General features: G+C 49.5%; 1 protein-coding gene across 1 annotated transcript in view; it reads left to right on the top strand.

The window, feature by feature from the left end:
• The window catches only part of Vdr (vitamin D receptor), a 54,318-nt gene extending 31,076 nt beyond the window's left edge, over positions 1–23,242 (top strand). The window contains exons 4-10 of the mRNA XM_021216829.2: positions 703–833; positions 7,841–8,025; positions 8,208–8,316; positions 10,305–10,476; positions 18,318–18,469; positions 18,657–18,773; positions 19,961–23,242. Of these exons, the coding sequence (XP_021072488.1) occupies positions 703–833; positions 7,841–8,025; positions 8,208–8,316; positions 10,305–10,476; positions 18,318–18,469; positions 18,657–18,773; positions 19,961–20,220 (1,126 nt within the window). The 3' untranslated portion in view covers positions 20,221–23,242. The remainder of the gene's footprint in view (positions 1–702; positions 834–7,840; positions 8,026–8,207; positions 8,317–10,304; positions 10,477–18,317; positions 18,470–18,656; positions 18,774–19,960) is intronic.
• The last annotated feature ends 3,072 nt before the right edge of the window (positions 23,243–26,314 follow it).

Below are 26,314 nucleotides of genomic sequence, written 5' to 3'. Positions count from 1 at the left end.
TGTTTTGTTTTGTTTTGATTTGATTTGATTTTTTGAGACAGGGTTTTTCTGTATAGCCCTGGCTGTCCTGGAACTCACTTTGTAGACCAGACTGGCCTCGAACTCAGAAATCTGCCTGCCTCTGCCTCCCGAGTGCTGGGATTAAAGGCGTGCACCACCACACCCTGAAGCCTCAGTTTCTTAGTGAACAGTTTCTTAACCTCAGCGACCCCATCTCTTAAGCGAGGTGGTCATACCAATAGTCTTTCGAGCGGATCCGAGGGTCTGTGAATATTGGTGCTGTACCCACGCAAGCTCCCCTCATGAAGAGACGCTCTTACAGAGAATGATTTCCACCCAGAAGAGAAAGAACCAATGATACCATTCAGGCGAGCACAATCCGACCATGCCTAGGCATTCGGTTTGATGAAATTCAGCAAGTTAAGTCTGGTGTCTTTTCCCCACCCATGGGCGAATCCGGTTGTCTGAGGGCAGTAGCTGTTTTAACCCCCATATTCCAATGACTGTGAACTGCTAGATTTCGGTTGGTACACCTAGTGCAGGGTGGGACTCAAGGTCACCGAGGGTGGCCCAAGGGGATAGAAAATGGACATCGGAGAACCTTGTAGTCAGATCTCCATAGCTACAGCCCCTGGAGGTCGTTCTTGGGACGTAGGAGCCAGAAGGTCAGCAACTCAGTGCAAAATGGTGATGTCTCTGCAGGCGGAGCATGAAGCGCAAGGCCTTGTTCACCTGCCCCTTCAATGGAGACTGCCGAATCACCAAGGACAACCGGCGACACTGCCAGGCCTGCCGGCTCAAACGCTGCGTGGACATTGGCATGATGAAGGAGTGTGAGTGTCGGGGATCCGGCGGGAGTGGGATGCGGGACCTCAGTCACAAGTTGGCGGCGGTTACCATCATTCAGATTTCTCCACAGAACTCTGCCCGGACCTACCGGGTAGCCCCAAGGACCGTGGAGCAGGGCAGGGTATGGGTGAGGCAAAGCTGGTCAGTTTGAAATACACCAAGGAGTTATGGGTAAAGAAAGAACCCGTATAATTCAGCAGAGGCTGGAAGCAGCTCAACTGGGACCCCTGGGCTGGAGGATGGGACTGGAGCAGGGGCACTGGGTCCTCACAGGAAGCCCCTAGGCGGCTCATCTGGCCCATGGGCTGGAGCACAGGACTGGAGCCCAGGCACTGGGTCCTCACAGGAAGCCCCTGCATTTCCATTCTGCTTCCTGTGCACAATGCTGTCAGTATCTGCCCTCAGACCCCACACCCAGGCTCTAGGACATAGCCCATGTCCTGCCAAGCTGTAGGCCTGCAGTCACCCTCTGAACCCTCTAGGCTAGGGGAAAGTGAGGAAGGAGGAAGAAAGAGGCTGAGGATCTGAGAAGGCATGTCAGGAGCCGACCAAAGTCATAGAAGAGAGAGCATGTTTCATGGGAGAAATAAGCAGAACACACTGTCGCTGGGAAGCAGGGACAGAATCACCTTGACTCTTCCTCTGTCACTAAGGTTCCTCTGTCCTGATCCAGCTTCCAGCCAAACACAGGCAGCCACGGAGTTTCCAGACCTTGCTGCTCATAGCATAGGAGCATGCAGGTCTGGACATGTCATTGCTGCTACCTAGTCACTGCCCCACCCCAGCCCCTGTGTTTATACTGGAGAGTGAGACTTGGAGGCCCAAGACTTGCTAGGAGTTCTCGAACATTCTTAGGGGGGGCCCGATCTGTGCCTTGTGCTCCGGTGTCCTGCCTCTGCAGAGCAGGATACCCCTTGAGAGAGGGTCCCTTCGTGTCCTAAGGTCCCCACCATTCAAGAATGGCTCTGGGTTCCATTGTTGGACTCTGTGGGCCGCTGTTGCTTATTCCTGAAGATCCTCTGAGGCCCAGAAAGGACAGACACCAGGACTGAGGTCGGATAACAAGCCAGTGGTTACCTGGGACTACAGCTAACGCAGGACCCTTTTCTAAAACTCCCAAGAGCTCTACAAGTAGCACCGCAGCTCTCAAGTACCCAGTCAAGAGCCCCTGTCCAAGATACAGGATATCTCACTATGGTGCCAGCCAGCCAGAAGCAGATGACCTCCTCCGAAGCAGCTTTGGGTCTCATCTAGGTACTCCACGAAGTCTCACGTGTTCCGTCTTGCCCTCAGTCTGGTGCTCCCTGCAGTGAGCTGTGCAGAGCCATAGACAGAAAGGAGGAGAGGCCAGAGATCCAACTAGAACGGAACCGTTTCTCGCAGCTCTGGACGGAAGCGTGTTCCCAGGAGATGGCAGTTCCTGACTTGGATGGCTCAGCTTTGGACGTCTGGGCTTGGAGTCCCTGGCTTAGAACCCTCCAGAACCGCCCCTGCTCTGGCTTTTGTCCCTTAAAGCTTTGCCTTTCCTCACAGAACCAATCTGTTTTCAAACACTAGGAAGGGCACTCTATACCCAGTCTGTCGTCTAGCCAGAGCGGGGAGCCGGCTCTTCATAAGGAAACAGAGAAGCATAGACAGGTAACAAGGACAGGAACCAGTGTTTGTTGACCACCTGCTGTGTGCCAAATACTGCAAAGGGAACACAAATTTTCTTCTTAAATTCTCACAGCCCCTAAGTAAAGCATGTGAATATTACCGTTTTTATTTTTATATTTTTAGCAGCTAAGTCGAGAGGTTTAACCTGTTAGGCCTCCAGGCTAACATGATATCAGCATCTATTCTGCCCTAGGGCTGACCTGTGGGCTCCATCCTTGGGAAGCTCCTTAGGCACTCCCAGTGAGTCAGAGCTTATTTCCCCATGTTCTGCCTGGAACCCTAAAGAATAGACATAAGAGAGCGTTGTCTTTCTAAAGATTCCTTCGACTCCGAGACGGTTTCATGCCCTTAGAATCCAAGACACTTCATATTTGAAGTCTGTTTCTTATTCTTGCTGTTTTTGAGGTAGGGTCTTGCTTTGCAAGCCTGGGTGAGCCTCAGCTCTCTGCTTTGGGGTCTCCAATATGGAGTTGGGTTCTTGTGTCTTGCTACATCTGGCCAACTTTGATGTTCCACAGAGGCGTATCTTGCCTCCCCAGTTTCCTGAATGTTGACACAGCACCTAGGACATAGGGTGCTCAGTAAATGTGTTCAATGATTGGATATCAGCTCTCACTATGCTTCGATCTCCTGAACCTCATCAGTCTGTATAGACCAGTAAGGTTAGCCTAGTTCTGATATTGTCTATGACGTTCATTTGGGAAGAAAATGTCATGTCTTCTCCCCAAGTGTTTTGAGGTCACCAGTGACATCGTGGCATGTTTTAAAACAGTTCATGTTTGCAGATCTTGGCTTCCCCACTTGAGCCTAGGCTTCACTGGATGGGGAACATATTTTATGTGCAAATAACTATACAAGGCGACCTCGTGTCCCCCAAGGGATCTGCACGGAAGTGGAGACAGTGGCCCATACTGACAGTTCAATGTCCCTCATTGCAGAGTTCACCAGAACCCAGTTACTAGGTTTCTGACATCACTTCAAAAGCACATCCTCCAACCAGTTGTAGTGATGTCTAAGTGCCAGCTCACCAAGAAAATTATTTCTAAAATGCCTGAGAGGTTAATAAGCCCTCAGAGTAAATTATTTCACAAATGGACAACAGTGTAGGAGAATATGTGAACAGTGTGTGGTTGTCCCAAGTGTTGCCTTGTGGAGGCTCTGGATGGGAGCCAGTGAGTCTCAGATTTCACAGCTCATCCCCAAGTAGACGGGCCACGGCTGCTAGTCAATGCAAGCAATTGGGAAGACCGATCTTAGAGATTAACTCTGAACTTTAAATTATTCGTTTGTTTATTTGTTTAAGCTGGGGCATGTGTCCTAGCACACACGTGGTGGTCAGAGGACAGCAATGGGAGTCAGTTCTCTCTCCACTGTGTGGTCCCAAGAGCTGAGCCCAGGTCAGCAGGCTTGGCCAGCCGGCCCTGGCCTGTCACTCAGAGCCGTGCCACTTGCCTCTGGAGGTTAACTCGGAATCTTCTCTGCCTTCTTCCAGTGAGCCACTGACAAGCTTTGTCCCTTTGATGGTTTATACTCTTCAGCTTCACCTGGGACACTTGGTGTCAGGACTCCAAGCCTGAGAGGCAGAATGCCCTGAGCAGTTTCGGCTGGGTTCAATCGGAGGCAGATGGGCTGTGGGCATCACCATTCACCCCAGAACTAGACTGCCCCGGTCTGAACGCTGGCTCTACCATTGTTAGCTGTGTGACCCTGAGCAAGCCATACACCTCTCTGAGCCTGTTTCCTCTTCTGCAAAATAGGGACAAAGATGATGATAACCTTAAAGGATTGTTATAAGTGCGCCAGTTCGTATAGCAATTCCTAGTACATAAGAAAAGAAAAAGTCACACATCATTCTTCTCTTCTCATTATGTCAAACTTGATCACCAGAAATTCTAGGTCCCAAAAGATCAAAAGTAATTCCAAGGCCGGGTGGGGTGGTGCTCACCCACCACTTAGGAGGCAGAGACAGGCAGATCTTGGTGAGTTTGAGGCCAGCCTGGTCTACATTAAGTCCCAGGACAGCCAGGGATACAGAGTGAGACTCAGTCTCAAAAGAAAAAGACATGGAGCTGGGGGGATATCTCAGTGGTTAGAGCACCGGCAGCTCTTCCTGAGGACAAGTTCGATTCTCAGCACCCCCATGGCAGGATTGCCTGTAACTACAGTTCCGGGGGATTTGATGCCTTCTTCTGGCATCTGCAGGCACCGGGCATGCATGTGATGCGTAATGCAGGAAAATCACTCCTAAAATTTAAATAATAATAATAATAATAATAATTTTTAAAAGAAAGGAAGCCATACTTCTAGAACCAAGTACCAATAAACAGAAACAATATATAACCTAGCAGAGGTGTCAATAGTAATCATATCAAGTCACGCAAAGACTACGTAGCGTACAATTCTGGGGTTATCCTGGCATCTGCAGAGTGCGAAGGCATCCTCTGGAGAAATCTTATAGGTTGTTCTCGTGGTCCCTTAAAGACCATTCTGTCTTAGGAGCATTTCAATAACAATTGTTTAAGTCAAAGAGGTGGTCTTTGATGAGCTTTTCCGAGAACCTGCGCGCTATGGGTGTTGTTCCCGACGTCTCGGAGCACAGTCATCCTGGTGCAGTCCTCTCCAGCCTTCTTTGTGCCGTGGAAATGACGTACATAGTCATTTTTCTGGAATGACTCTAACCACTGAACCATCCCTCCAGTCCCATGTGTCTTTTTCTGTTGAGAGTCTCACTCTGAATCATGGGCACACTCTGTGTTGCTGTGCTTGACAGTTGGCATCAGACTACTTGGCAAGCTCTGTGGAGGGCATCCCCGACGAAGCTCTATAATGGGACAAGAGAATTGTAAGCCATAGCCCCTGTCTTTAGCATCCTGGGCTCATGAAAAGAAAGCCCCAGATTTCTTGTTCCTCTGTCAGTGTTTATTAAAACCTGTAGTAGCTGTGAGTCTTAAAGAGTGGGAGACTTAGGTACCTGTGAGTGTGCAAAACACTAATGACACAGGAGTAAGAAGAGCTTAGAGCCACTCGGGGCAATCGAGAGAGGCTTCCTGGATAAGAGCTGGCCACTGAAGAAAGAACAGAAGACACATCGCTGTTGGGTAGAGAAGACCCGGGGGACAGGCATCCAGAACAAGTGTAAGCAGGTCGTGTTTACAACTCAGCAATGCCAGCGTTGCCTGGAACAGAAGCTGTGTCCAAGGATGCGGAGAGATGAGGTTGGAATGAGTTACGAAGGAGCCGGATCATGAAAGGCCTTGACTTCGATTGGATCCTGGCAAACAGTGGAGATGCAGAAGGTTCTCCAGGGAGAACAACATCACAGGATCCTGGAAGGGCTACCAGAATCTGTCAGGCTCATCAACATGCCTGTGAACGCCCACAGTGGGGACAGGAAGAGCCCTGCTTCCTGAGCACCTGTCTCTCCCTGTGCCCACCCTACACATGGGCAGGAGAGACCGGACACCTGACCGTGGCTCCGCGGGCCATGACCTTCGGCCCTTTCTCCCCTTGGGACGCTCCTAGCCTCCTAGCTCCTTTTCCCCCAACCCTGCCTGACCTCCTAGGGGTTGGGCAAACACCTTCTGTGGGAAGAGGGTTGGCAGCTCTTTGGGCAGATGAATCAGTCACGGGGGTGTGGCTTCCTCTCGACACTGTTCCCAGTCTGTGTACCTTGGGAAAGAAGACTCCATCTTTCCCAAATACTTCCCTTTCCTGCTATCCCTGTAGCTTTGATTGTCCCCTCTGGCCTACCATAGGTACTTCTTCAGCCCCACCCCGCACTGCCTGCTCTCATCCTCTCTCCCTGTGAGGGGCTGAGGTCAGTGGTCACTTCCTGAAGCCCACAACCCGTTCACTCTCTGCTTCCAGTTCTTTCTCCTGCTCTTGTGAAACTCCTCAGTTCTGTAGGCAGATGCCCTGGCAGCTTGAGTGCAGAGCAAGTAGGTACAGGCTGAGGGCCCTCGTGCCCACTCCTAACATCAGGCTCTGCAAGCCCTGGCCAGGCGGTCTGTTTGCTTGGCTCCTGTGCCAGGCATCCTGCTCCCACCTGCCCTTGCAAGCAGCTGCCTAACACAGGGTGTCAGGCGCCAGCGCAGAAGCCCCTGCGCCAGCCTGCAAGGTGACAGAGGATCTTCCATGAACAGTTAGCTGCCTACTGCCAGGTGGACAGGGTGCCCCAGACTAGGGCTATGGGGCTCCAGACGCCAGGGATTCCAAGAGGGCTCAGAACATTCCCGGTACCAACACTGGAGGACAGAGACGTTGTTTTGCAGAGTATCAAAGGAGCGACACCTTTTTGCGTTGTTTAGAATAGAGCAGATGGCTGAGTTTCCCATAAAAATGGCCACTTTACGGGGGTCTGCTGAACATCTCAGCTCCAACACAGGGAAAACCTAGCTATGGACTGTGGGGCATGGGCAAGGATTGGCATCTAACACTGTGCCGGGCACACATCCAGTTTTCAAGGCAGGTAGTCTTCTGGGGTGGTTTTCTCCATCTCCATCTCTTCCTCCTCTTCCTCTCTTCCCATCCTCTCCAATAAAGAGACCTTGGGGGACTGGACAGATGGCTCAGCAGTTAAGAACCTAACTGCTGCCTGGAGAGATGCCTCGGTGGTTAAGAGCACTGACTGCTCTTACGAAGATCCTGAGTTCAAATCCCAGCAACCATATGGTGGCTCACAACCATCTGTAATGAGATCTGACGTGTCTTTTGGTGTGTCTGAAGACAGCTACCATGTACTTACATATAATAATAAATAAATCTAAAAAAAAAAAAATTTAAAAAGGGCACTGACTGCTCTTCCAGAGGTCCTGAGTTCAATTCCCAGCAACCACATGGGGATCTGATGCACTCTTCTGGTGTGTGTCTGAAGACAGCTACAGTGTACCCATATAAATAAAAATAAATGAATCTTTGAAAGAAAGAAAGAAAAGTTCCCTTACAGTGTTAAAGAGAGCGAGAGAGCGAGAGAAAGACAGAGCCTGGATGAGACCATATGCGCCAAACTGCTCCTTTTTTACGAGCAAGAGAAAAAAAAAAAGGCCAGAAACTCTGCTGTTTCCCCAAGGTCCCACAACTAGTGTTTGAAGATCTCAACTCCAAGTACCTACATTGTTCAACTCAAACCCTTTCCTCCCGCACACACCCGCCCTTTCGCTGTAGAAAACCCGGTTTTCTCCATGATAAGGCATCGGAGCTAATATGGCAGCTGGGTCCCAAGGAGCCTCAGTGTAAGGAGCTGGCCAGCCCCTTCCGTCCTGGCCCTTTTGTAGTGGAGGAAGAGTTCCTGTGAGTTTTGGGCCGTGACTCTGGACTCGCTGTCTTGCCCCCGCAGTCATCCTAACAGACGAGGAGGTGCAGCGTAAGAGGGAGATGATCATGAAGAGGAAGGAGGAAGAGGCCTTGAAGGACAGTCTGAGGCCCAAGCTGTCCGAGGAGCAGCAGCACATCATCGCCATCCTGCTCGATGCCCACCACAAGACCTACGACCCCAGCTATGCCGACTTCAGGGACTTCCGGGTACGTCTGTCAACCCGTGGCATGGGGAGCAGGGAGAGTAAGTTGGGAACCAGGGAAGGTTCGGCGGCTGTGCTGCCCATGGCGAGCCCTTCCTCTCCCTGCAGACCTCTGCCCGCAGAGGCAGGAGAGGGGCCCTCAAATAGGGACCTCTTTGCCAAAGACAACCCATCTTTGCCCTCCAGCCTCCAATTCGCTCGGACGGAAGTACAGGGAGCTATTCTCCAAGGCCCACACTCAGCTTCTCCGGGGACTCCTCCTCCTCCAGCTCCGATCTGTACACCACCTCACTAGGTAAGGAGCACGTCTATCAAGAAGATGGGCTTGGGGGTGTTTGGGCCCACTCGCCGTGAGGCTATAGGGAAGTGACAGAACTCTCCCATTTGCATACTGTGTGTGGCACAGGGTCCTCCATACAATTCCTCTTTCACAGGAAGGGGGCTGGCTGTGCGCTGTGCATGCTGGGAAGAGACCAAGCTGAGGTTCTGGCTGTATAGACGGGCCTTCTTGGGCCAAGCTCAGCCTCTGAGCCAGACTCTATCCTTGACTTCCTCTCTGGAGGTCAATATTCAAGGTTTTGCTCCTGGACTCTTTGGAGGGTGAGACTGATGTAGGGAGGCGACCTATGATGCGGGAATGGCCTGAGCACTGGGGAGCTAAGCATCACGGCTTCGGACAACCTGTGGCCTACTGTTGGGCTTTCTGCCCTCTTACACATTCATCTCTATCATTCTGCATCATCCATCCTTCCTCATTCTGCCCTGCCCCTTCCTTCTACCTCTCAACCAGTCCTAGTGTCCTCCTCTTGGGTCCTGGAAGAAGGTGAGGGTTGAACCCCCACTCTGGGTGATTATGGCCTTCAGATACTAAACCTCTAGACTCATGTACACGCATGTGCGTGAATGTGTGTGCATGTGCACGCAAGCACACACACACTAAAATTATTAAAACTTAAAAGTAAAGTTTTAAAAGACTGAATAGTATTGTGACATATAATAACAAGTGAAAAATCCCCTACTGTTGGATATCTAGATTGGTTCCTAAACTTTTAGTTTTCTCTTGCGTAAATATTTATTCCATTTTTTTCTTATAATGAATGCACAGAACTGGGATTACTCTACACTTAACTGTGACATCACCATCTCTCTTTCTCTCTTCCCCTCTCTGTCTGTCTGTCTCTGTCTCTTTCTATCTCTGTCTCTCTCTGCCTCTCTCTCTCTCTCTGTCTCTGTTTTTCTCTGTCTCTCTCTCTCTCCTGTGTGTGTGTTTGGGACCCTTCAACTCATGGGATGGAAAGGTCCCTCTTGTCATAATCAAGTAAGTACAAGAATATTTGCATTTTCCAACTAGACATTGGAACCAAATATAAACTTGATGCTAGTATTTGGGGAGACTGACGTACCAAAGAAACTCTTTGTGGGTTTGTGGGTGTGCATTCACGTGCATGATCATGTGAGTGTGTGTGTGTGTGTGTGTGTGTGTGTGTGTGTGTATGTGTGTGGGCACACAATCACTACACCCAGGTGCTAGAGGCAGGAGGCAGATCCCTGTGAGTTCAAGGCCACCCTGGTTTACATAGGGAGTTCCAGGTCAGCCAGGGATATAAATTAAGACTCTGTCTAAAAACACAAAACAAAAACAAAACAAAACAAAACAAAAAAGGCTTTAACAGTCCACAGTCCAGTCCAGTCCGTCCATCCATCCCTCTCAGCCCCAGCTCTTGAGAACTAATGTGAGAGGCACACACGGACACACCCAGCAACTAGAGGCTTTTCACTCCAAGTTTCAAATCGCTTTTGAGATTACCTGCACAACTATGCGTCTTCAGTGGCATCCATCACTGCAAGAGTTTTTGATGCGTCAGTCTTTACAAATGCCAGCATGAAGTTTATATTTGCTTCCAGCGTATAGCTGGAAAATGTAGATATCCTCTACCTTGTAGTTCCTTGGTCACAGCAAAGGGGAGTGTGTGGCCCCATGGGCCGAAGGGTCCCAAAAGCATTTTAAAATTGATATTAATAGGAACTGCATGCTTTGCAAAGTTATAACTATGAAGGCTTTTTTTTTTCCTGCATATCTCTAGCCCCTTGAATTTACTGCCTCAGACAGCTAAAGTAAGAGATGGGGACAGGCCCAGAGGGAGCCTGGGGAGGGACAGACCCTGGAAAGGGCAGTCACCATTGGATCCTCAGCTGACAGCATCTAAGGCACAAAAGGTTCTCACAGAAGGGCCTGGCCTGGGTGTCCTTAAGCAGCTCTGCCTCTTTCCTCCTCATCCCCAGACATGATGGAACCAGCCAGCTTTTCCAACCTGGATCTGAATGAAGAGGACTCCGATGACCCCTCTGTGACTCTGGACCTGTCTCCGCTCTCCATGCTGCCCCACCTGGCTGACCTTGTCAGTTACAGCATCCAAAAGGTCATCGGCTTTGCCAAGATGATCCCCGGCTTCAGGTAAGAAGCTCTTGCGATGTGTGGAGGGCTGTCAGAATCCTATAGGGGCCTGGAAGGTGCTTGGCCACTTTCCACTGCTTCCTCCACACACAGCCTCAGACCTGCCCCAGTGTGCCTAACCGGAACCCCTGGGCCAGGCCAGGATATACGTTCGCACATGTAGCTGCCCAGAGTTGTGTTGAGAGCCAGTCCTGACAGGGGCTCCGCTGCTCACTTCCTGGAATATGAAATGAAATCCCACCGAGGTCTCATGGCCACCTAAGATCTTTTATGATGTCAGAACCAGTCCAAGGACCCCCAGCTCCTCAAAGCTGGTTCCCACTTGATTCCTCTGGCTTGCAGCTAGTCCTTACAGCATCCCTTTAGATTTGATCCTGCACATGCACTTCTGAGGCCAGGATGAAGTAACAGTGAAGATAGCGTATAGGACTTCTGGACTTGTGAAATAACTCAGGAATCCTAGAAAAATGGCGGCAGGTTCACCGGCATACATGACCTGGCCATTCATTACTCAAATCTGTATCAAAATACCATCTCCTAATGATACTAAGCCTTCTTACGAAAATAGATAGATATAAAGAACCTACTAAAGTAGACATTTTGTTATACATATTCGTTCATACGAATTTCCGCATTTATGTCCGTTTGTTTCAATAATAATTGCATTTGGAGTTTGGGAGATGGCTTGGTCATTTAAGAGTGCTCACTGGAGCTGGGCGTGGTGGCGCACGCCTTTAATCCCAGCACTCGGGAGGCAGAGGCAGGCGGATTTCTGAGTTCCAAGCCAGCCTGGTCTACAAAGTGAGTTCCAGGACAGCCAAGGCTATACAGAGAAACCCTGTCTCAAAAAAACAAACAAACAAGCAAAAAAAAAGAGTGCTCACTGTATAAACATGAAGACCAGAGTCAGATCCTTCTTACCCGCATAAAGAAATCCAGGCCAGGACTGGAGAGCTGGCTGAAAAGCACTGACTATTCTTCTGAAGGACCCAAGTTCGATTCCCAGCACCTACACAGTAGCTTACAACTGTTTGTAACTCCAGTTTCGGGACATCTAGTGTCCTCTTTTAGCCTCCACAGGTACTACATTATGTGGTATACAGATGTACACCCAGGCAAAAACACCCAGACATAAAGATAAAAAAAATAAAAAAAAAAAACCTAGGCTAGCTTGGTACAAATCCCAGCATTCTGTGGTAGAGGGGATCCTCAGCAAGCTGACTACCTGGACTAGATACATCAGCCACCTCTAGGGCTCAGGGGACCTTGCTCCAATATATAGAGTTATAAGAGATCAAGGGGGGTAGACAGTATCGACCTCTGGCCTCCATACACATGCCCACACATATGTCTATACACATATGAACATGCACACACACAGACACCCCACATATATATAATTATATATTATATTATATATATTGTATCTCTATATATTATATGAATATAATTATATATTATATATAATGTATATGTGTATATTTATATGTGTGTATATAAACGTATAAAAATAAGATAATGACATGTATGTTACTTATACCTGAATATCCATGCAGTGTTAAATATTCCTAAAACAGTGCAGTCACTTTTATTATCTATATTGAAATACAGTTAGATCTATATTTATGTATATTTAATGTCTTCACTGTTTCTAAAAGTTCACTAGGTACATTTCTGTAAAACCCTTACAAAATGTGATCAAGAAATAGGAAGAAGTCAGAGTCAGTCAACACAAAGCAATGCGGTCATCACTTCCCATGGTAGCAATAGCTAAGACCAGACTACTTCCCAAACACTGAAACTAGGGCCTGGTGTTGGGAGCCGGAAGTGATTGGTCAATGGCCGCCTTTGGATAGAGGCTAACAGGAGGGGACTTTCATGGTCTTGCCCTCCACTGTGAAGGAAAACAGTTGGTTCTTACCTAAAGTACCACACCATCCTCTCAACAATGGCAGTTTGCAGAGTTAACACAGCACATCCCAGCAGGTTTCTGACAGGAGATGACCGCCTGAGTGTTGTTTTATACTGCTCACCAACTCAGACTGGATCAGGGACTGACACGTGGAAGAGAAACATGACAAACAGTGATGAGACACACAGACACACAGACACACACACACAGACACAGAAACACACAGAGAGACACACAGACACACAGTCACACGGACACACAAAGACACACACACAGACACAGAAACACACAGAGACACAGAGAGATACACAGACACACAGTCACACAGACACACAGAGACACATACACACACAGAGATATACAGTCACACAGACACAGAGAGACACACAGTCACACAGACACACACAGACACACACACAGTCACACAGACACAGAGAGACACACAGTCACACAGACACACACAGACACACACACAGTCACACAGACACACAGAGAGACACACAGTCACACAGACACAGAGACACACATAGAGACACACAGTTACACAATCACATACTGACAGAGAGACACACAAATCATACACACACACACACAGACACAGAGACACACAGTCACACACAAAGACACACAGTCACGCACACACACACACACACACACACACACACACACACACTGCACCTTCAGCTGTGGTGACAGGAGCAAGATCTCTGTCAGCCAGCTAGGCACACGGAGGCCCCTGTATGGAGCAAGTCCTGGTTCACCCTGAGAGCCTTGCTGTGGAATAGGCAACACATTTTATTTAGCACAAGTTCCAGCTCCTTCAATTGTGCTTCGTGCTACTGTCTGCAAACTCTATGTCTTCCAAAGTCGTGTTTTGTGTAAATAACTGGAATCAAAACACTCCCAGGTACTGAAGTTCTTCTGGCAGCAGCTGGCTTCCACCTGATTCTGAGGACCACTCTCCTCTAGGAGCACCATCTTTCCTCACTATAGTGTGGGAGAGGGCAGACAGGGGGACCCTGAGACCACCTCTAGATGCCAAAGTTTGGTGTTTGGAAGCAGTACAGGCAGCTATTATTGAATACATAGAAAAACATCTTTAACTCGGACCACCCAACACCCACCCTTCCTGAGTACCTCAGCTTCTGTTTCCTTCCCACATCGGTAGCTCTTATCATTTACTCTCTCCTCCGCTCTCTCTCCAAGGCTGAGACACTACTCCTTTCTTTCCTTTCAAGCCCCATGTCCCTACAGGGTTCACTAGTTTAGCGCTGTAGTCATGGCTAAAGAAAGGGACACATGAACAGACACGGGAGCCACCCAGATATTCCTGCAATTGGGCTAAATGGGTGCTAAACATCCTCGGGTTGGCTTCTCTTTCTTCAGCGTGGCCTGAGAAGTTTCAGAGCAAGCTGCTTTACAACAAAAATGGACCAGGCCTTGCCCGAGCTCTGGAAGGGCAGAAATGTAGATACCCAGACTAGACAGAAAGGATGCTGCACCTGGACAGGAGCCAGCCCGGCAGCTCCCCGGGTCTGCGGTTTCCACACTAAGGAGTTGTGTTTTTCTGAGAACAGTAGTCGCATCTCTGGCAACTTTGATCTTGTTGCCCGAAGGCAAGGGAGACAGGTGGGGAGAGGCGGGACGAGACTTCTGTGTGGGTGAGGGGCGTGGGGATGGGAATGAGACTCCAGCTTGGGCACAGGACCAAGCCAGGGCAGGCCTTGATAGGCTCTTCTGGACTTGCACGGCACAGTAGTGCACCCTTGGCTCTGCTCCCCCATCCTACCTCCCACCCTTAAGTCTTCTCCGGCTCACCCACAAACCTCTCTCTCCGTCCTTCAATAGAAGTGCGTGGAGGAAGTGGTGTCGGCCGGGATGCGCAGCTGTGGATACAGGCCGAGCATGCGCAGACTGCCATACACAGCCAGCTCTGTAGGGTACTTCGTGAGCTAAATGCCTGCAGCCTCACTCGTATTTCAGGGGACTCCTTCTCCAGTCGCAGGCTGGAGGTGTGATGCTTCCTCACTCTGGGCTCTTCCCCGCTCAGTCATTCATCCTTTCCGCAGCTTTCTTGTATAAACCTTGAGGGATTGAAGTGAATTAGAAGATCATCTCTGGCCTCCAGGGATTCAGGGTTTGATAGGAGAGATAGACATGTAAACAATGGCTGCCAAGAGATAAGAACTAAGCTGGAAATCTGCTGGAGGTACAATACCGTGGGAAGACAGGCAGGGAGGGGCTGGCCAGACAGCCACAGAGTTCCAGGGAGCTCTTCCAGAGTTCTTCGGGTAAACAGAAGTGGCAATAGCTGTAAATCACTACTGGGAGGAAACAGCACTCGACCAGACCCTGGGTTAGTACCCGACATAGCAGAGCGAGCTCCCTTCCCAGTTTCGTGGAACCATGGTTAGAAAGTCCCTGCATTTCCCAGCGGCGGGTGTAATGTGGGCTCCTGGCCGGTTTCCCTCACAACAGTAGTCTGTCCGGATCACAAGGGACACTGGTCCTATTGAAATCACTAATCAAGCAGCAGGCCTGACAGCTCGACAGTTCTGAGTAGAGCAGAGCCCTTCCTCACCGTCATGGAGATGCAGAAATGAGAAGTGGCCAGGATGCCTCGCGTGTTGCAACATAGTATCTACCGCCTACCTACTAAGAGCTAAGCTGTTTTTCATGGGCTTTTATACTTTTTCTTAATTTCCCAAGGTTTAAAAGTGAGCTAAAACTCCAATGGAAGAGGTGTTCGCTTTGTTTATTGTTAGCCAGGTTTATTGCTTGCTTGCTTGCTTGCTTGCTTGCATCATGGTGTCTCCCTTTGAAGCTCAGGCTGGTCTGGAACTTACTGTGTAGCCCAAACCGGACTCAAACTCCCCCCCCCCTTCAGCCTCCTGAATGCTATTACTATACCGCTTAGTTTTTACTTTTTAAATGTGCGCTGAGTATTTAGAGGTATCTAGATATTATATTGTTAATCTGTTTGTCAGTGACAAAAGTAGGACACTGTAGTTCTCTAAAAAAATAAAATAAAATAAATCAGGACTGGAGAGCTGGTTCAGCCTGGTGCTCTGAGGTCAATTTCTCCGAATCCATGGTGGAAGGAGAGAAGAGAGAATTGACTCTCCAAAAGTGTCACTCTGACCTCTGCAAGTACGCCATAGCGCATGTGCACACAGACCCCTCACACACAATAGTGATAGTAATGGTAAGTGCATTTTAAAAAATTAAATTAGGTCTAGAGAGATGGCTCAGTGGTTGAGAGCACTGAATGCTCTTCCTGAGGTCCTGAGTTCAATTCCCAGCAACCACATGGTGGCTCACAACCATCTGAAATGGGATCTGACGCCCTCTTCTGGTGAGTCTGAAGAGAGTGACAGTGTACTCACATACATAAAATAAATAAATAAATCTTTTTTAAAAACTCAATTAGCTACGGTTAGGAGCTCTCACAGGTAATGGAGAAGTCTGGAGGTTTGGTGTCCTGCTAGAACACATGCAAGCCCATGAATAGGGACGGGCCATTGACCAGGCTCTGTGTAACAGCCTCACAGCTGGGTCCAGAGGCTGCGAGCTTGGCTCTTGGAGAAATCTGCAGATTTCCAGTCACAGCCTTTCATCAAGCATGCTGAAGTGGAACTAGCCATGCAGCCTCTAATCGGAGCCTTCCAAATGTTGTATCTGTGTGCTTTCTCAGTCCTGACCCTTGGCTAGCCCTCTGGCCATGGAAGCTATTCACTTCCAACCATCTGTCAACTGTTTCCTGCATTTACATACTGAGACACTTACATACTGAGATGCTGCAGAAAGTGTCTTATCCTGCCTACGGGAGACTCCTACGGAGGAGTCTAGACAGTTGGGAAAGGAAAGGAGGGAAAGCCAGAAGCAAGTTGGCCTATCAGCCTGCTCCCCACCCCCAGCCATTGCTCAGACAAGCCCAGTTCCTGACTCAGAAGGTTGGCCTCTTGTCACACCAACCTGTTTATTGATCTTCTTGTATCCAGCGTTCAGTAATCACCGTGGGGAAAACAGTAAGGCAGTTAGGACTTGATGTTGGCTCTTAGTAGCTTACAACAAGAGTTAGAACTGGGAGATACAATCCCAGCTCTCAGGAGGCAGAGGAGCCGGGCTGAGCTACATAGAAGCCCCACGTGTCCAGAATGCAGAACAAGCAGAGGCAGAGGCAAGGACCAGAAGGGAGAGGTCAAACGTGAGCACCATCAGTACGAACTAGTGACTGGGAAAGGGCTAGATTGCTGGAGGTCGTGATGCCGCAGGACAGCACACTGGTTTGAAGGCCAGCGTGTTGTGATGGATCATTAAAAGAAGGTGTGTCTGAACCCATCTGAAGCATCTGAGATACCTAAAAAGATAAAGGGTCTTGATGTCAAAACGGAAACCTAAGGTTAATCCGTGAGACCCACATGGTAGAAGAGAAGAGATTCTCCCAAGGTGTCCTTTGACATTCACCCACATGCTGTACACCCCCTCCTCCACGTACACGAGACAAATAATGTGATTTTAAAAAAAAAAAATTGAAGAAAAGAGTTGTTCCCAGCTGAGGCTCTGCATATTCAAAGGTGTGATGTGTAGGAGGGCATAGCAATTGAATGCAGAGTGGCCCCCGTGTTGCAAGAATGGAGGAAGGGGTGGCGTTGGGAGAGGGAAAGAGGCCTGGAAAGACCAACCGCTGCCAAACTGTAGAGTCTGGACTTTGATCTTGGGGCGTTTGATTCTAGGGAGGATCCCGGGCACAAGAATAACATTGTAGCAGCAATAGGAAAGCCAATGAAAGACTTGAGACACTGGGATTCCAGTGGGAGGCTGTTGCACAAACGATGGAAGGCCATTGTTATAGTATTCTGGCCCTGTGAAGAGACTCCATGGCCAAGGCATCTCTTGCGTTTAACTGAGGAGGGGTGGGAGGCTTGCTTATAGTCTCAGAGGGAAATCCATGATCATCATGGCAGGGAACAGACATGGGCGGCACTAAAGAAGTAGCTGAGAGCTTTCCATCCTGATCCACAGGCAGCAGGCAGAGAGACCCACTGAGTCTGCTTTGGCCTCTTTAAACCTCAACACCCACCTCCCCAGTGATATACACCCTCCAACAAGACCACACTTACCTCACCGAGGCCACACCTCTCATCCTTCCCAAATAGCCTCACTCCTGGTGACTAAGCATTTAAATATATAACCCTGTGGGGACCATTCTCATTCAGACCACCACAGCTATGGAGACAGCTCAGTAGATCAATTGCCTGCTACACAAGCATGATGTCCTGAGTTCAGATCCCCAAACCCTACTTAAAACCCAGTTTGCATCTATAACCCCAGCGCTAGCATAGCGAGGCAAGTAAAGTCCTACAGCTCACTCGCCAGGTAGTCGATCTGAAACAGGCAGCTTTGGGTTCAGCAGGAGACCCTGTCTCCAAACACGATGTTGGATCAAAGACACTGGACATCAACTTCTGGCCTTCACACACACACATGCATTCAAAAAAATAATGGAGCTCTGAGACAGAGCAGCCCTAGTGTAAGCAGGAAGTTAAGAAGCCAAGGGTTCATGAGGTGTCCTGGAGGCAGAATTGTCTAAGGTTGCTACTGAGGAGGACTAGACTCCTGGAAACACAGAAAGTGTCGATGGTGGCTTTAGCTACACCCTTTGCAAACCTAGGTTGTGTGCTACAACGCAGGCATCTTCCTTTGGCTATCCCTCCCTGTCTATGGTAGCTCTGGCTTTCAGTCACTGAGCTACTGGGACAGCCTTGGGTTCTCTCCCTCAGAAACCTTCTTTCCCATTCCAACCAGGCTGGAACCCCTTGATGGAAGTGCCAGACATGCACTGGTCAGCCATCGAAGATATCTCTGTCCAAACACTAACCGGGTGCCCGTGACTCGAACCCGTTACCTGACTTCTCTCCACCTGCAGGGACCTCACTTCCGATGACCAGATTGTCCTACTTAAGTCAAGTGCCATTGAGGTGATCATGTTGCGCTCCAACCAGTCTTTTACCATGGATGATATGTCCTGGGACTGTGGCAGCCAAGACTACAAGTATGACGTCACTGATGTCTCCAAAGGTGCGGTGGGACTCCACCTATACTCCCTCCAGCTCCTAGACTCTGCCTCCATCCTACTTCTGGATTCGTGGGGGGTTGACCAGATAGACAGAAGGGAAGTGGGTAACAACAGAGGAGGGGTAATGCCCAGGGGTGGTTTCCGGTCGGCTGGATGTCTCTGCCTCACCCTGGCCGTTCTCTCTCACAGCTGGGCACACCCTGGAGCTGATTGAACCCCTCATAAAGTTCCAGGTGGGGCTGAAGAAGCTGAACCTACATGAGGAAGAACATGTCCTGCTCATGGCCATCTGCATCGTCTCCCCAGGTATGGAGCCTGGCAGGGAGGAGCTGAGAGACCTGGGAGACGGTGGGGACTGTGAGGGACAGAGACCTGCTCAGAGCCAGCAGGGCAGTCGGAGGGAGGGATGAACAAGCGAAGCGATAAGGAAATAAGGAGATACTCGCTTTGCTGGGTTTACATATTCCAGAAGGCATGTGGAGGGGTCGCTCAACACATGTGGCTTTGTCTTATGGAGGCCAGGGTGATTCATGGGACTTTGAGGAACCAGATGAACAGGGTTCCACAGGCCATTCATAAGACTTGGGTGTTCCCAGTACTCAGGCTCTGTTCTTGCGTGACCCCAGATGAACTTTCCAGTCACCTGCCATTCCTCAGAGGCAGGGCACAAATCTTTGGGAAGTCATTGATGTTTCTGCCTGGGTTGACTTTGAAGGCTGTGGGATCTGACTCAAAATGAGGGGGGGAGGGACTGAGAAGGAAGTTGTTGTGGTCTTGGAGATGTTATATTGGTTATAAAGCCCAAAGGACAGAGCCCTGGCTCAACCTGGACCATGTGCACACAGGGGACAATCTAGTGGCCTGTAGCCAGGAATGCCAAGGCTGAAAGCCCAAGGGATAGACATAGGCTTCCCTCCTGATGTCCAGATGGCATGTGCTCACTTAATCACATGCTCAGTAATAGTTTACTGAGCACCTACTATGACCAGACACTGGGCAAGACACAGAGAGTCACAGAAAAAAAGGATAGACTTCTGTCTCATGAGAGTTAGGGAAAAGCGAATGCTGTTGTGCAACCATCTGCACTATAACGAGAGCTTTGAATATGAAGGTGCTATCGGAGAGATCCTGGCATAGATCTGGGTCACGGAGATGGAGGATTATCAGGAACAGCCTTCTTCAGGAAGAGCTTTGAGTCTGTTCCGTGATAACCAGCCTGTCAGGGGGAAAGACAAGAGCTGATGTTCAGGCAAAGGGGAGAGCTGTTAGCCAGAGTGGGAAGAACCTGGATACCAAAGCAAGGACTGAACCTAGAGACAGAAGGAGTGGGATGAGGTAGGGACAGGACCAGATGAGCCCAGGACAGGACTTGGTCCCAAATTCAGGGGATGACATGGGGAAGAAGTGGGGAGATGCTGACATAGGGCACCTGTGTGGTGGATACTGTAAAACTAAGCCGCGATCCTCCGGTCTCCCTCCATCCCGTGACACAGACCGACCTGGGGTACAGGATGCTAAGCTGGTTGAAGCCATTCAGGACCGCCTATCCAACACGCTGCAGACCTACATCCGCTGCCGCCACCCGCCCCCGGGCAGCCACCAGCTCTACGCCAAGATGATCCAGAAGCTGGCTGACCTGAGAAGCCTCAACGAGGAACACTCCAAACAGTACCGTTCCCTCTCCTTCCAGCCAGAGAACAGCATGAAGCTCACACCCCTTGTGCTAGAGGTGTTCGGCAATGAAATCTCCTGACCAGGGTGGCCTGCAGTGGTGCCTGGGTAGGGCCGCTCCTCCAGGGCCCTGTGCCCAGGCCCTGGGCTGGTTGCAGCCCAGCAGTGCCTCCTGCCCCTCCTGGAGTTCAGCCCTTCCTCTGCCATGGCCCATGTCTGTCTGGCTCATCCTTTCTCCTGCCCAGCCTCACACCTGGTCTCCCTTTCCTGTAGACCGCAGGTTGCTCTTGTCCCTTGAGATCTCAGTTAGGAGAGGCTGCTGTTTATTTGACAAAGAAACCCCAGTGAGGGGTAGAGGGCAGAGGCTGAAGGCGGAGAGCTCTACCTAGGGAGTGCCTCCGCCACAAGGGGCCACTGCATGTGTCAAGGGAGGCAGGCGGAAGAGATGGGTCCATTCCTCAGGGACAGGTACCTGTACCTACCCCCACTCCAAACCTACCTGCCCAGAGCCTGGTGAGAACCCCTGCCCCTGCCTACAAAGGGTACACAACCTACCCATCATCCCTACTGTGTCCCGTCTCTTCCTGCCGCCTGTCTGTGTTATTCTGACCCAGGGGAGTCGGAGTCCTTCCTCTGCTGTTATACTCATGGACTCATTCACTGCCAAGATGACCAAATACACTACCACACTAACCAAGGAGCCCTCACTAGCCCTGCACTTCCCACCTTTGAGGTTTTTGCCATGGTTAAGTCCCCAAATCCAGTACCTCTGGTACCGTGGGCTTCTTCCCCATCCCTAGAACCAGGGACCTAGAAACCACCATTGGAAAGTCCCCAGGGGATGGACTACAGGGACCAAGCAATGAAGAACAGACAAAGCCAGTCTCCCAGCAGGACAACGAATGGAGGTCCATCCATCTTTGTCACCAAGCTGAGGGTTCTGAAGCCTGGAGCTACTGGGACCTCTCCTCTCCTCTGTAGCTATTAGATGTGTCAGGACCAAGTTGTCCCCAACCTTCAGAAAGTCCCTAACCCTGTCTTCATCCCTTACCCCGCCAGTGCCTTACCACCTACCCAGGAAAGCAGGTCCTTGAGCCTCCCAGAGCCTTACAATGTGATCACCAAGAGTAACCCAGAAGTTATCTCAGCTCCTCCATCACCCCCACTTAGAGCAACAGTGTCCCATCCCCCACCCCACGTACCAATAAGAGCTACCCTTTCCACCCAATAGAATGGGATGGCGGAAGACCCACAGCTCCCCAAGATGGGCCTAAAAGTCTGCTTTTCAGATGTAAAGACAGACATGAGCTCTCCCACCTCAGGGGAAAGGTGGAGGGGGCGGGTCAGAACTTGTGATACAGTGATACGGGGCCAGTTCCTCCTGACTCTTCTTCACTCTACCACCCAAAAGTCAATGTAGACCTACGAAACGGTCAGGTGATGGGCTAGGGACTTATCTTCAAACTCCATTTCTTCCTCTGTAGCAGCCCAGCCCAGGACTTTGGAACCATGGTCTCATTCACCCCAAATATACTTCTTGCTGATCACGGGTTGTGGGGATGTGGGGGACCCATGCAGAGGAGGCTCTCTTCATAAGGGGACTCACAGAAGGACCTTCAAGTGAATGTTTGACCTAGGGAATGCAGCCACACTGGAAGCACCAAGAGAGGGCTAAGGTCAGAAGGAACATGGCCCCTCGAGCCCCAGATTCCCTGAAAATCCTGGGATCAATCAGATTTAATATCGGAAGAACCATTAGTGTCCACCTGGCCCTATGTTTCCCAGAATTCAAGTGGAAAACATCTGAGAGTGGCTTTCCCATACTGCATTGCGGCATGCAGAAGGCTTCGTTTTTAAAGTCATTCGATCAGAGGTGTTCTTAGAATTAGACTCCGCCTGTACTGTGTTCTAACACTGAGGGTGGCGGCACCTGATTCAGAGCGGGGTGTGTGTGTGTGTGTGTGTGTGTGTGTGTGTGTGTGTGTGTGAAAATACTGTACATTAATGATTATTGTTACTGCACAAAAAGACTAGAGAGAGATCTTTGATTTTAACTGCAGAACATATTGACCCTGCTTACTACACAGCAGGAGGGAAAGTCTGAACGTTGATAAGCTAGTTTGACTCCTTTATAATGAGAACCTGACATCAGAGGAGAGCGTGATTTACCTGGGCTCTTATAATTAGAAGCATCCCCAGGCCTGGAGAAAATTTGAACTTATGGTCCAGGGCTGCTTTGTATTGAGCCTGTTTCTACTGCTCTGGTAGCTGAGCCAGCATATGAGGAAACCCTGGATATTAGAGTATACCTATGTCTGGGACTTTCCCTTCTCCCTGGGTAATAAACTCCCCCACCCATCCTAAGGAGGGCAAGCACTTGGCCTCCTTGAGTGAGACTTGGCTTGAGGACTCTCTGCATCAGCCTTGTGTGCATCAGGCTTTGGAAAGCCTATGTCTTCCCAGCCCTGGCCTCTTCACAGGCCTCCAGAGAATACCAGTTTCTCAGCCCTAGGGGTCCATCACTGAGAAGTGCCCCAAGGGAAATCTGGGAGCTGGGAGGAAAAGACAGCAGGACCAAGTAGGATTCAGAAGCTGAGAACTGAGAGGGAACAGTGTCGTCTAGTTTTATTCTGAGTGTTCAAAGAACTCACACTTCCGAGGTACCAAAATAAGAGATCAGCAAGATTTCCCAAAATAGGAGAATCCTTCTGCTGTCTGCGTGGGAGAAAGTAGGGGAAGAGTCCAAACCAGGCCACCAGAGTTGGTTGAGATAAATGACAAATCTGGTAGAAGTCAGACATCATGGCTCTAAAGAGCTTCCTAAGAGACTTCCCGAGAAACAAAAGTGTGTTTTTTTTTCCAGGAGCTTGTCAAATAAACCAATGAAAAAGCTTTGCCGATGATAATAAAAGATGCTCATACTTTCATAGCGCTTGCTATGTGACAAGTACCGCTGTAAATAAATGCCTCATAAAAACTAACTTGCTTGATCTTTCTAAGGACCCCATGAAAGATGCGCTGGTTTTGTCTCCACATGGCAGAGGGGATTTGTCGCCTGAAGCTCACTGGTGGTGAAGGAGGGGTGGGATTTAGACCCCAGCACCTATCTCTGGGAGCCTTAATTAATTGTAACATTCTACTGCCCCCTACAGAGTTAAGTAGTGTGACAAATGATAGGCCATCTTGCTACTACCCTAAGGAGGATGTGAAGGAGGTTTCCATTCAGTGATGGGGAAACTGGAGGTGCTGGATCACAGAGTGCTCTCCCCCCTCCCCCAAAGTAGTTGGCCTAATGTGTTAGCCCCAGTTAGGTGTGGCACTCACCAAAGAACATCAAGAAAGAAAGCTAGGTGACTACTGGTAACAGTGGTTCTTGTGTTAGAAACAGTGGCTCAGCCCAGACTCAGAGTGTTACAGTAACCCCTGTGCATAAATATGACTCCATGAGGGTCCAGTGGAGTGAGATACACACAGCACACAAGGTTTCTCAACCAAGGACTCAGAACAGAGAATTGCAAATGTCACTGCCAGTCCTACCCAGGGTTTTTGTTTGTTTGTTTGTTTGTTTGTCTGTCTCTTTTTGGTTTTTTGAGACAGGGTTTCTCTGTATAGCCCTGGCTGTCCTGGAACTCACTTTGTAGACCAGGCTGGCCTCAAACTCAGAAATCCGCCTGCCTCTGCTGGGATTAAAGGCATGCACCACCACGCCCGGCTTGTTTGTTTGTTTTTGTTTGTTTATGTTTTTAAGGTTGGTTCAGAAACCTGGGAGTGTAGTTTACTTTAATTTGCAGAAACATCTGAAAAGTTTTCAAGCCACAAGCTAAGACATCCTAGCAGAATGAGATGGGAATAGAGGAACCAGGAGCCAGGGGTAGGGGCCTTTGTCATGAAAAATACGTTGATTTAGAGACAGAAACCCATAGCTGCCTGAGGCAGGCTTGTCTCTGTCTGTGGGAATGTGAAACTGAGAAACAGTTCGACAAATCCTTAGCGTTCTCAGCGATGATGCAGGAGAACACATGGTCTGGAAAAAATGTCTTAAAATCAGATCAAAGCGATTTTGAGTTTTCACGCTCCCATCTTCTCCTTTGTTCTATACCTGCACTGTTGAGCCACATAATTTCTGTTATGTTTTTTGTTTGTTTGTTTGTTTGTTTTTCAAGACAAGGTTTCTCTGTGTAGCCCTGGCTAAACTGAACTCACTCTGTAAGCTGGCTTTGAACTCACGAGATCGCCCTGCTGAGTGCTGAAATTAAAGTCATGCATCACGACGCCCTGCGGAATTACTTAAATTTCAAATCATTAAAAAGCAAGGCAAAGGAAAGAAGACACCCAAGTGCCTGCCCTGGCCCTGTGGTGGGCGCCATTACAGTGAGCACATATGTGATGGGGAGATGGGAAAGACGGAACACACAATAGAGAGGAGGGAGAGAAAGCTAAGCAGAGAGGTTTGGGCACTGTGGAGAGAGATGGAATTAGAGACATGGTGGTGGTGGTAAGGAACAGGCAGAGATGAGAAGCCGTGGTAAGGTCCTGGCTCCTGCTGCTGTCAAGGGCCATGCCTTGGGTCCATGATGCTACTGCAGCAGCCTGGGTCTGTACTGATGTCCATGGTCCATGCTGCCACCGAAGGCCATGTAGATGTCAGTGGCCTGAGCTGACCATGCCTGAGACCATGTTGATGACTGGAGGATATACCTATACCAGGAGCCAAGGTGACCTCAGTGGCCTATGCTGCCACCTGAGGCTATCGTGATACCCCGGCCTGGGATGCTGACGGTTGTGTATGGGTCCACGGCTCTGCTGCAGGTGGGGTCTATGTCAATGTCCGTAGCCCGAGTTACCACCAAAGGACATGCAAATATCTGAGTTCTGAGATGCCATCAGAGACCATGGTGACATCTGAGGGCCATGCTGCCACAGGGGGATACAGATCTGAGTTTCCTATGGTGCCACCTGAAGCCATGGTGACATCCGGGCCCATGCTGCCACAGGGGGCCATGTCTGTGTCTGTGGTCTTACCCAGCCAGGCCCTTGTTACCAACAAAGGTCATACAGATGTCACTGGTCTGGGCTGCTTCCTGAAGTCATGTTGATGTTCAAGCCCTGTGCTAAACTGGCCCTGCCCTCACCAACCACCACACTTAGGAGAGTTGGCCTCACCCCTCACTGGCTGTAACACCTGGGAGAGCTGTCCCCACTCCTCGCCTGGGCAAAGCAGGAGAGCTGGCCCTGGTGGTGTGGGTGCAGGAGAGCTGGTGGGCTGACCAACTTAGCTTCCACCTAGGCCCAGATCCGGGTCTCTGAGTTGGCTCACCCCACCATCTACCCCATCTATGAACTGCTGGAGTGTGTGAAGGGGCCAGTCCTGAAGACCCAAAGCTGTAGGATCTCCATGACACAGGGCACCAACAGGATATCCAAGAGGAGTTACAGTGAAGAGCCGGGATTGATGGTGTAGTAAAAGCCAGAGGTCTTGAACCAGATCTGACTCATTGCCATGAACATTTGAAGTAAACCCGTTTGGGGCCAAAGGGTGTACTGTGTGACACACTGGAACACATGACAACTTCCACAGTGAGATTTTTGTCATTGTTTGCTTGTTTGTTCTGTTTTTTTTTCCTTTGGGTGGGGTTAGATTGCAAGGGTAGAGGGCAGATATGAAGGGATGGGAAAATGAGAGTGGGATCGAGGTATATGCTATGCAGTTCACAAATGATGGAAGCTAAAAAGTTAAAAAAAAAACCAAGAAACTCACAAAAAGGGGAAAGGAAGAAAGAAAGAGGAAGAGACAGAGAAAGAGAGAAAGAGAGAGAGAGAAAGGAAGGAAGGAAGGGAGAGAGAAAAAGAGAGAGAAAGAAAGAGAGAAAAAGAAAGAAAAGAAAATCAAACTAAAGGACAGCAACGGTTATGTAGAGAGACCCTGTCTCAAAACAACAAAAAGTAAACAAACAAAAGGGCGTCTCTACTAAGCCATTTCAGGGGAAAACAGAGTCTCATAACTGTGAAAAATGAAACAAAAACGAGCATTCAACTCTTTAACTGGATAAACCATGGCTCTCAGAGTTACCAGTGCTCAGTGGCCTCAGAGCTACCATGAGGGATAATGAAATGAATGTCCCACTGGGCAGGGGTGGTTTATCCCAAGCAGTCTTCCCTAGTGCTGTATTTCTGGA

The sequence above is a fragment of the Mus pahari genome, chromosome 17 (genome assembly GCF_900095145.1).
Source record: "Mus pahari chromosome 17, PAHARI_EIJ_v1.1, whole genome shotgun sequence".
NCBI lineage: Eukaryota > Metazoa > Chordata > Mammalia > Rodentia > Muridae > Mus > Mus pahari.
This window is presented reverse-complemented; position numbering and strand designations above follow the sequence as displayed.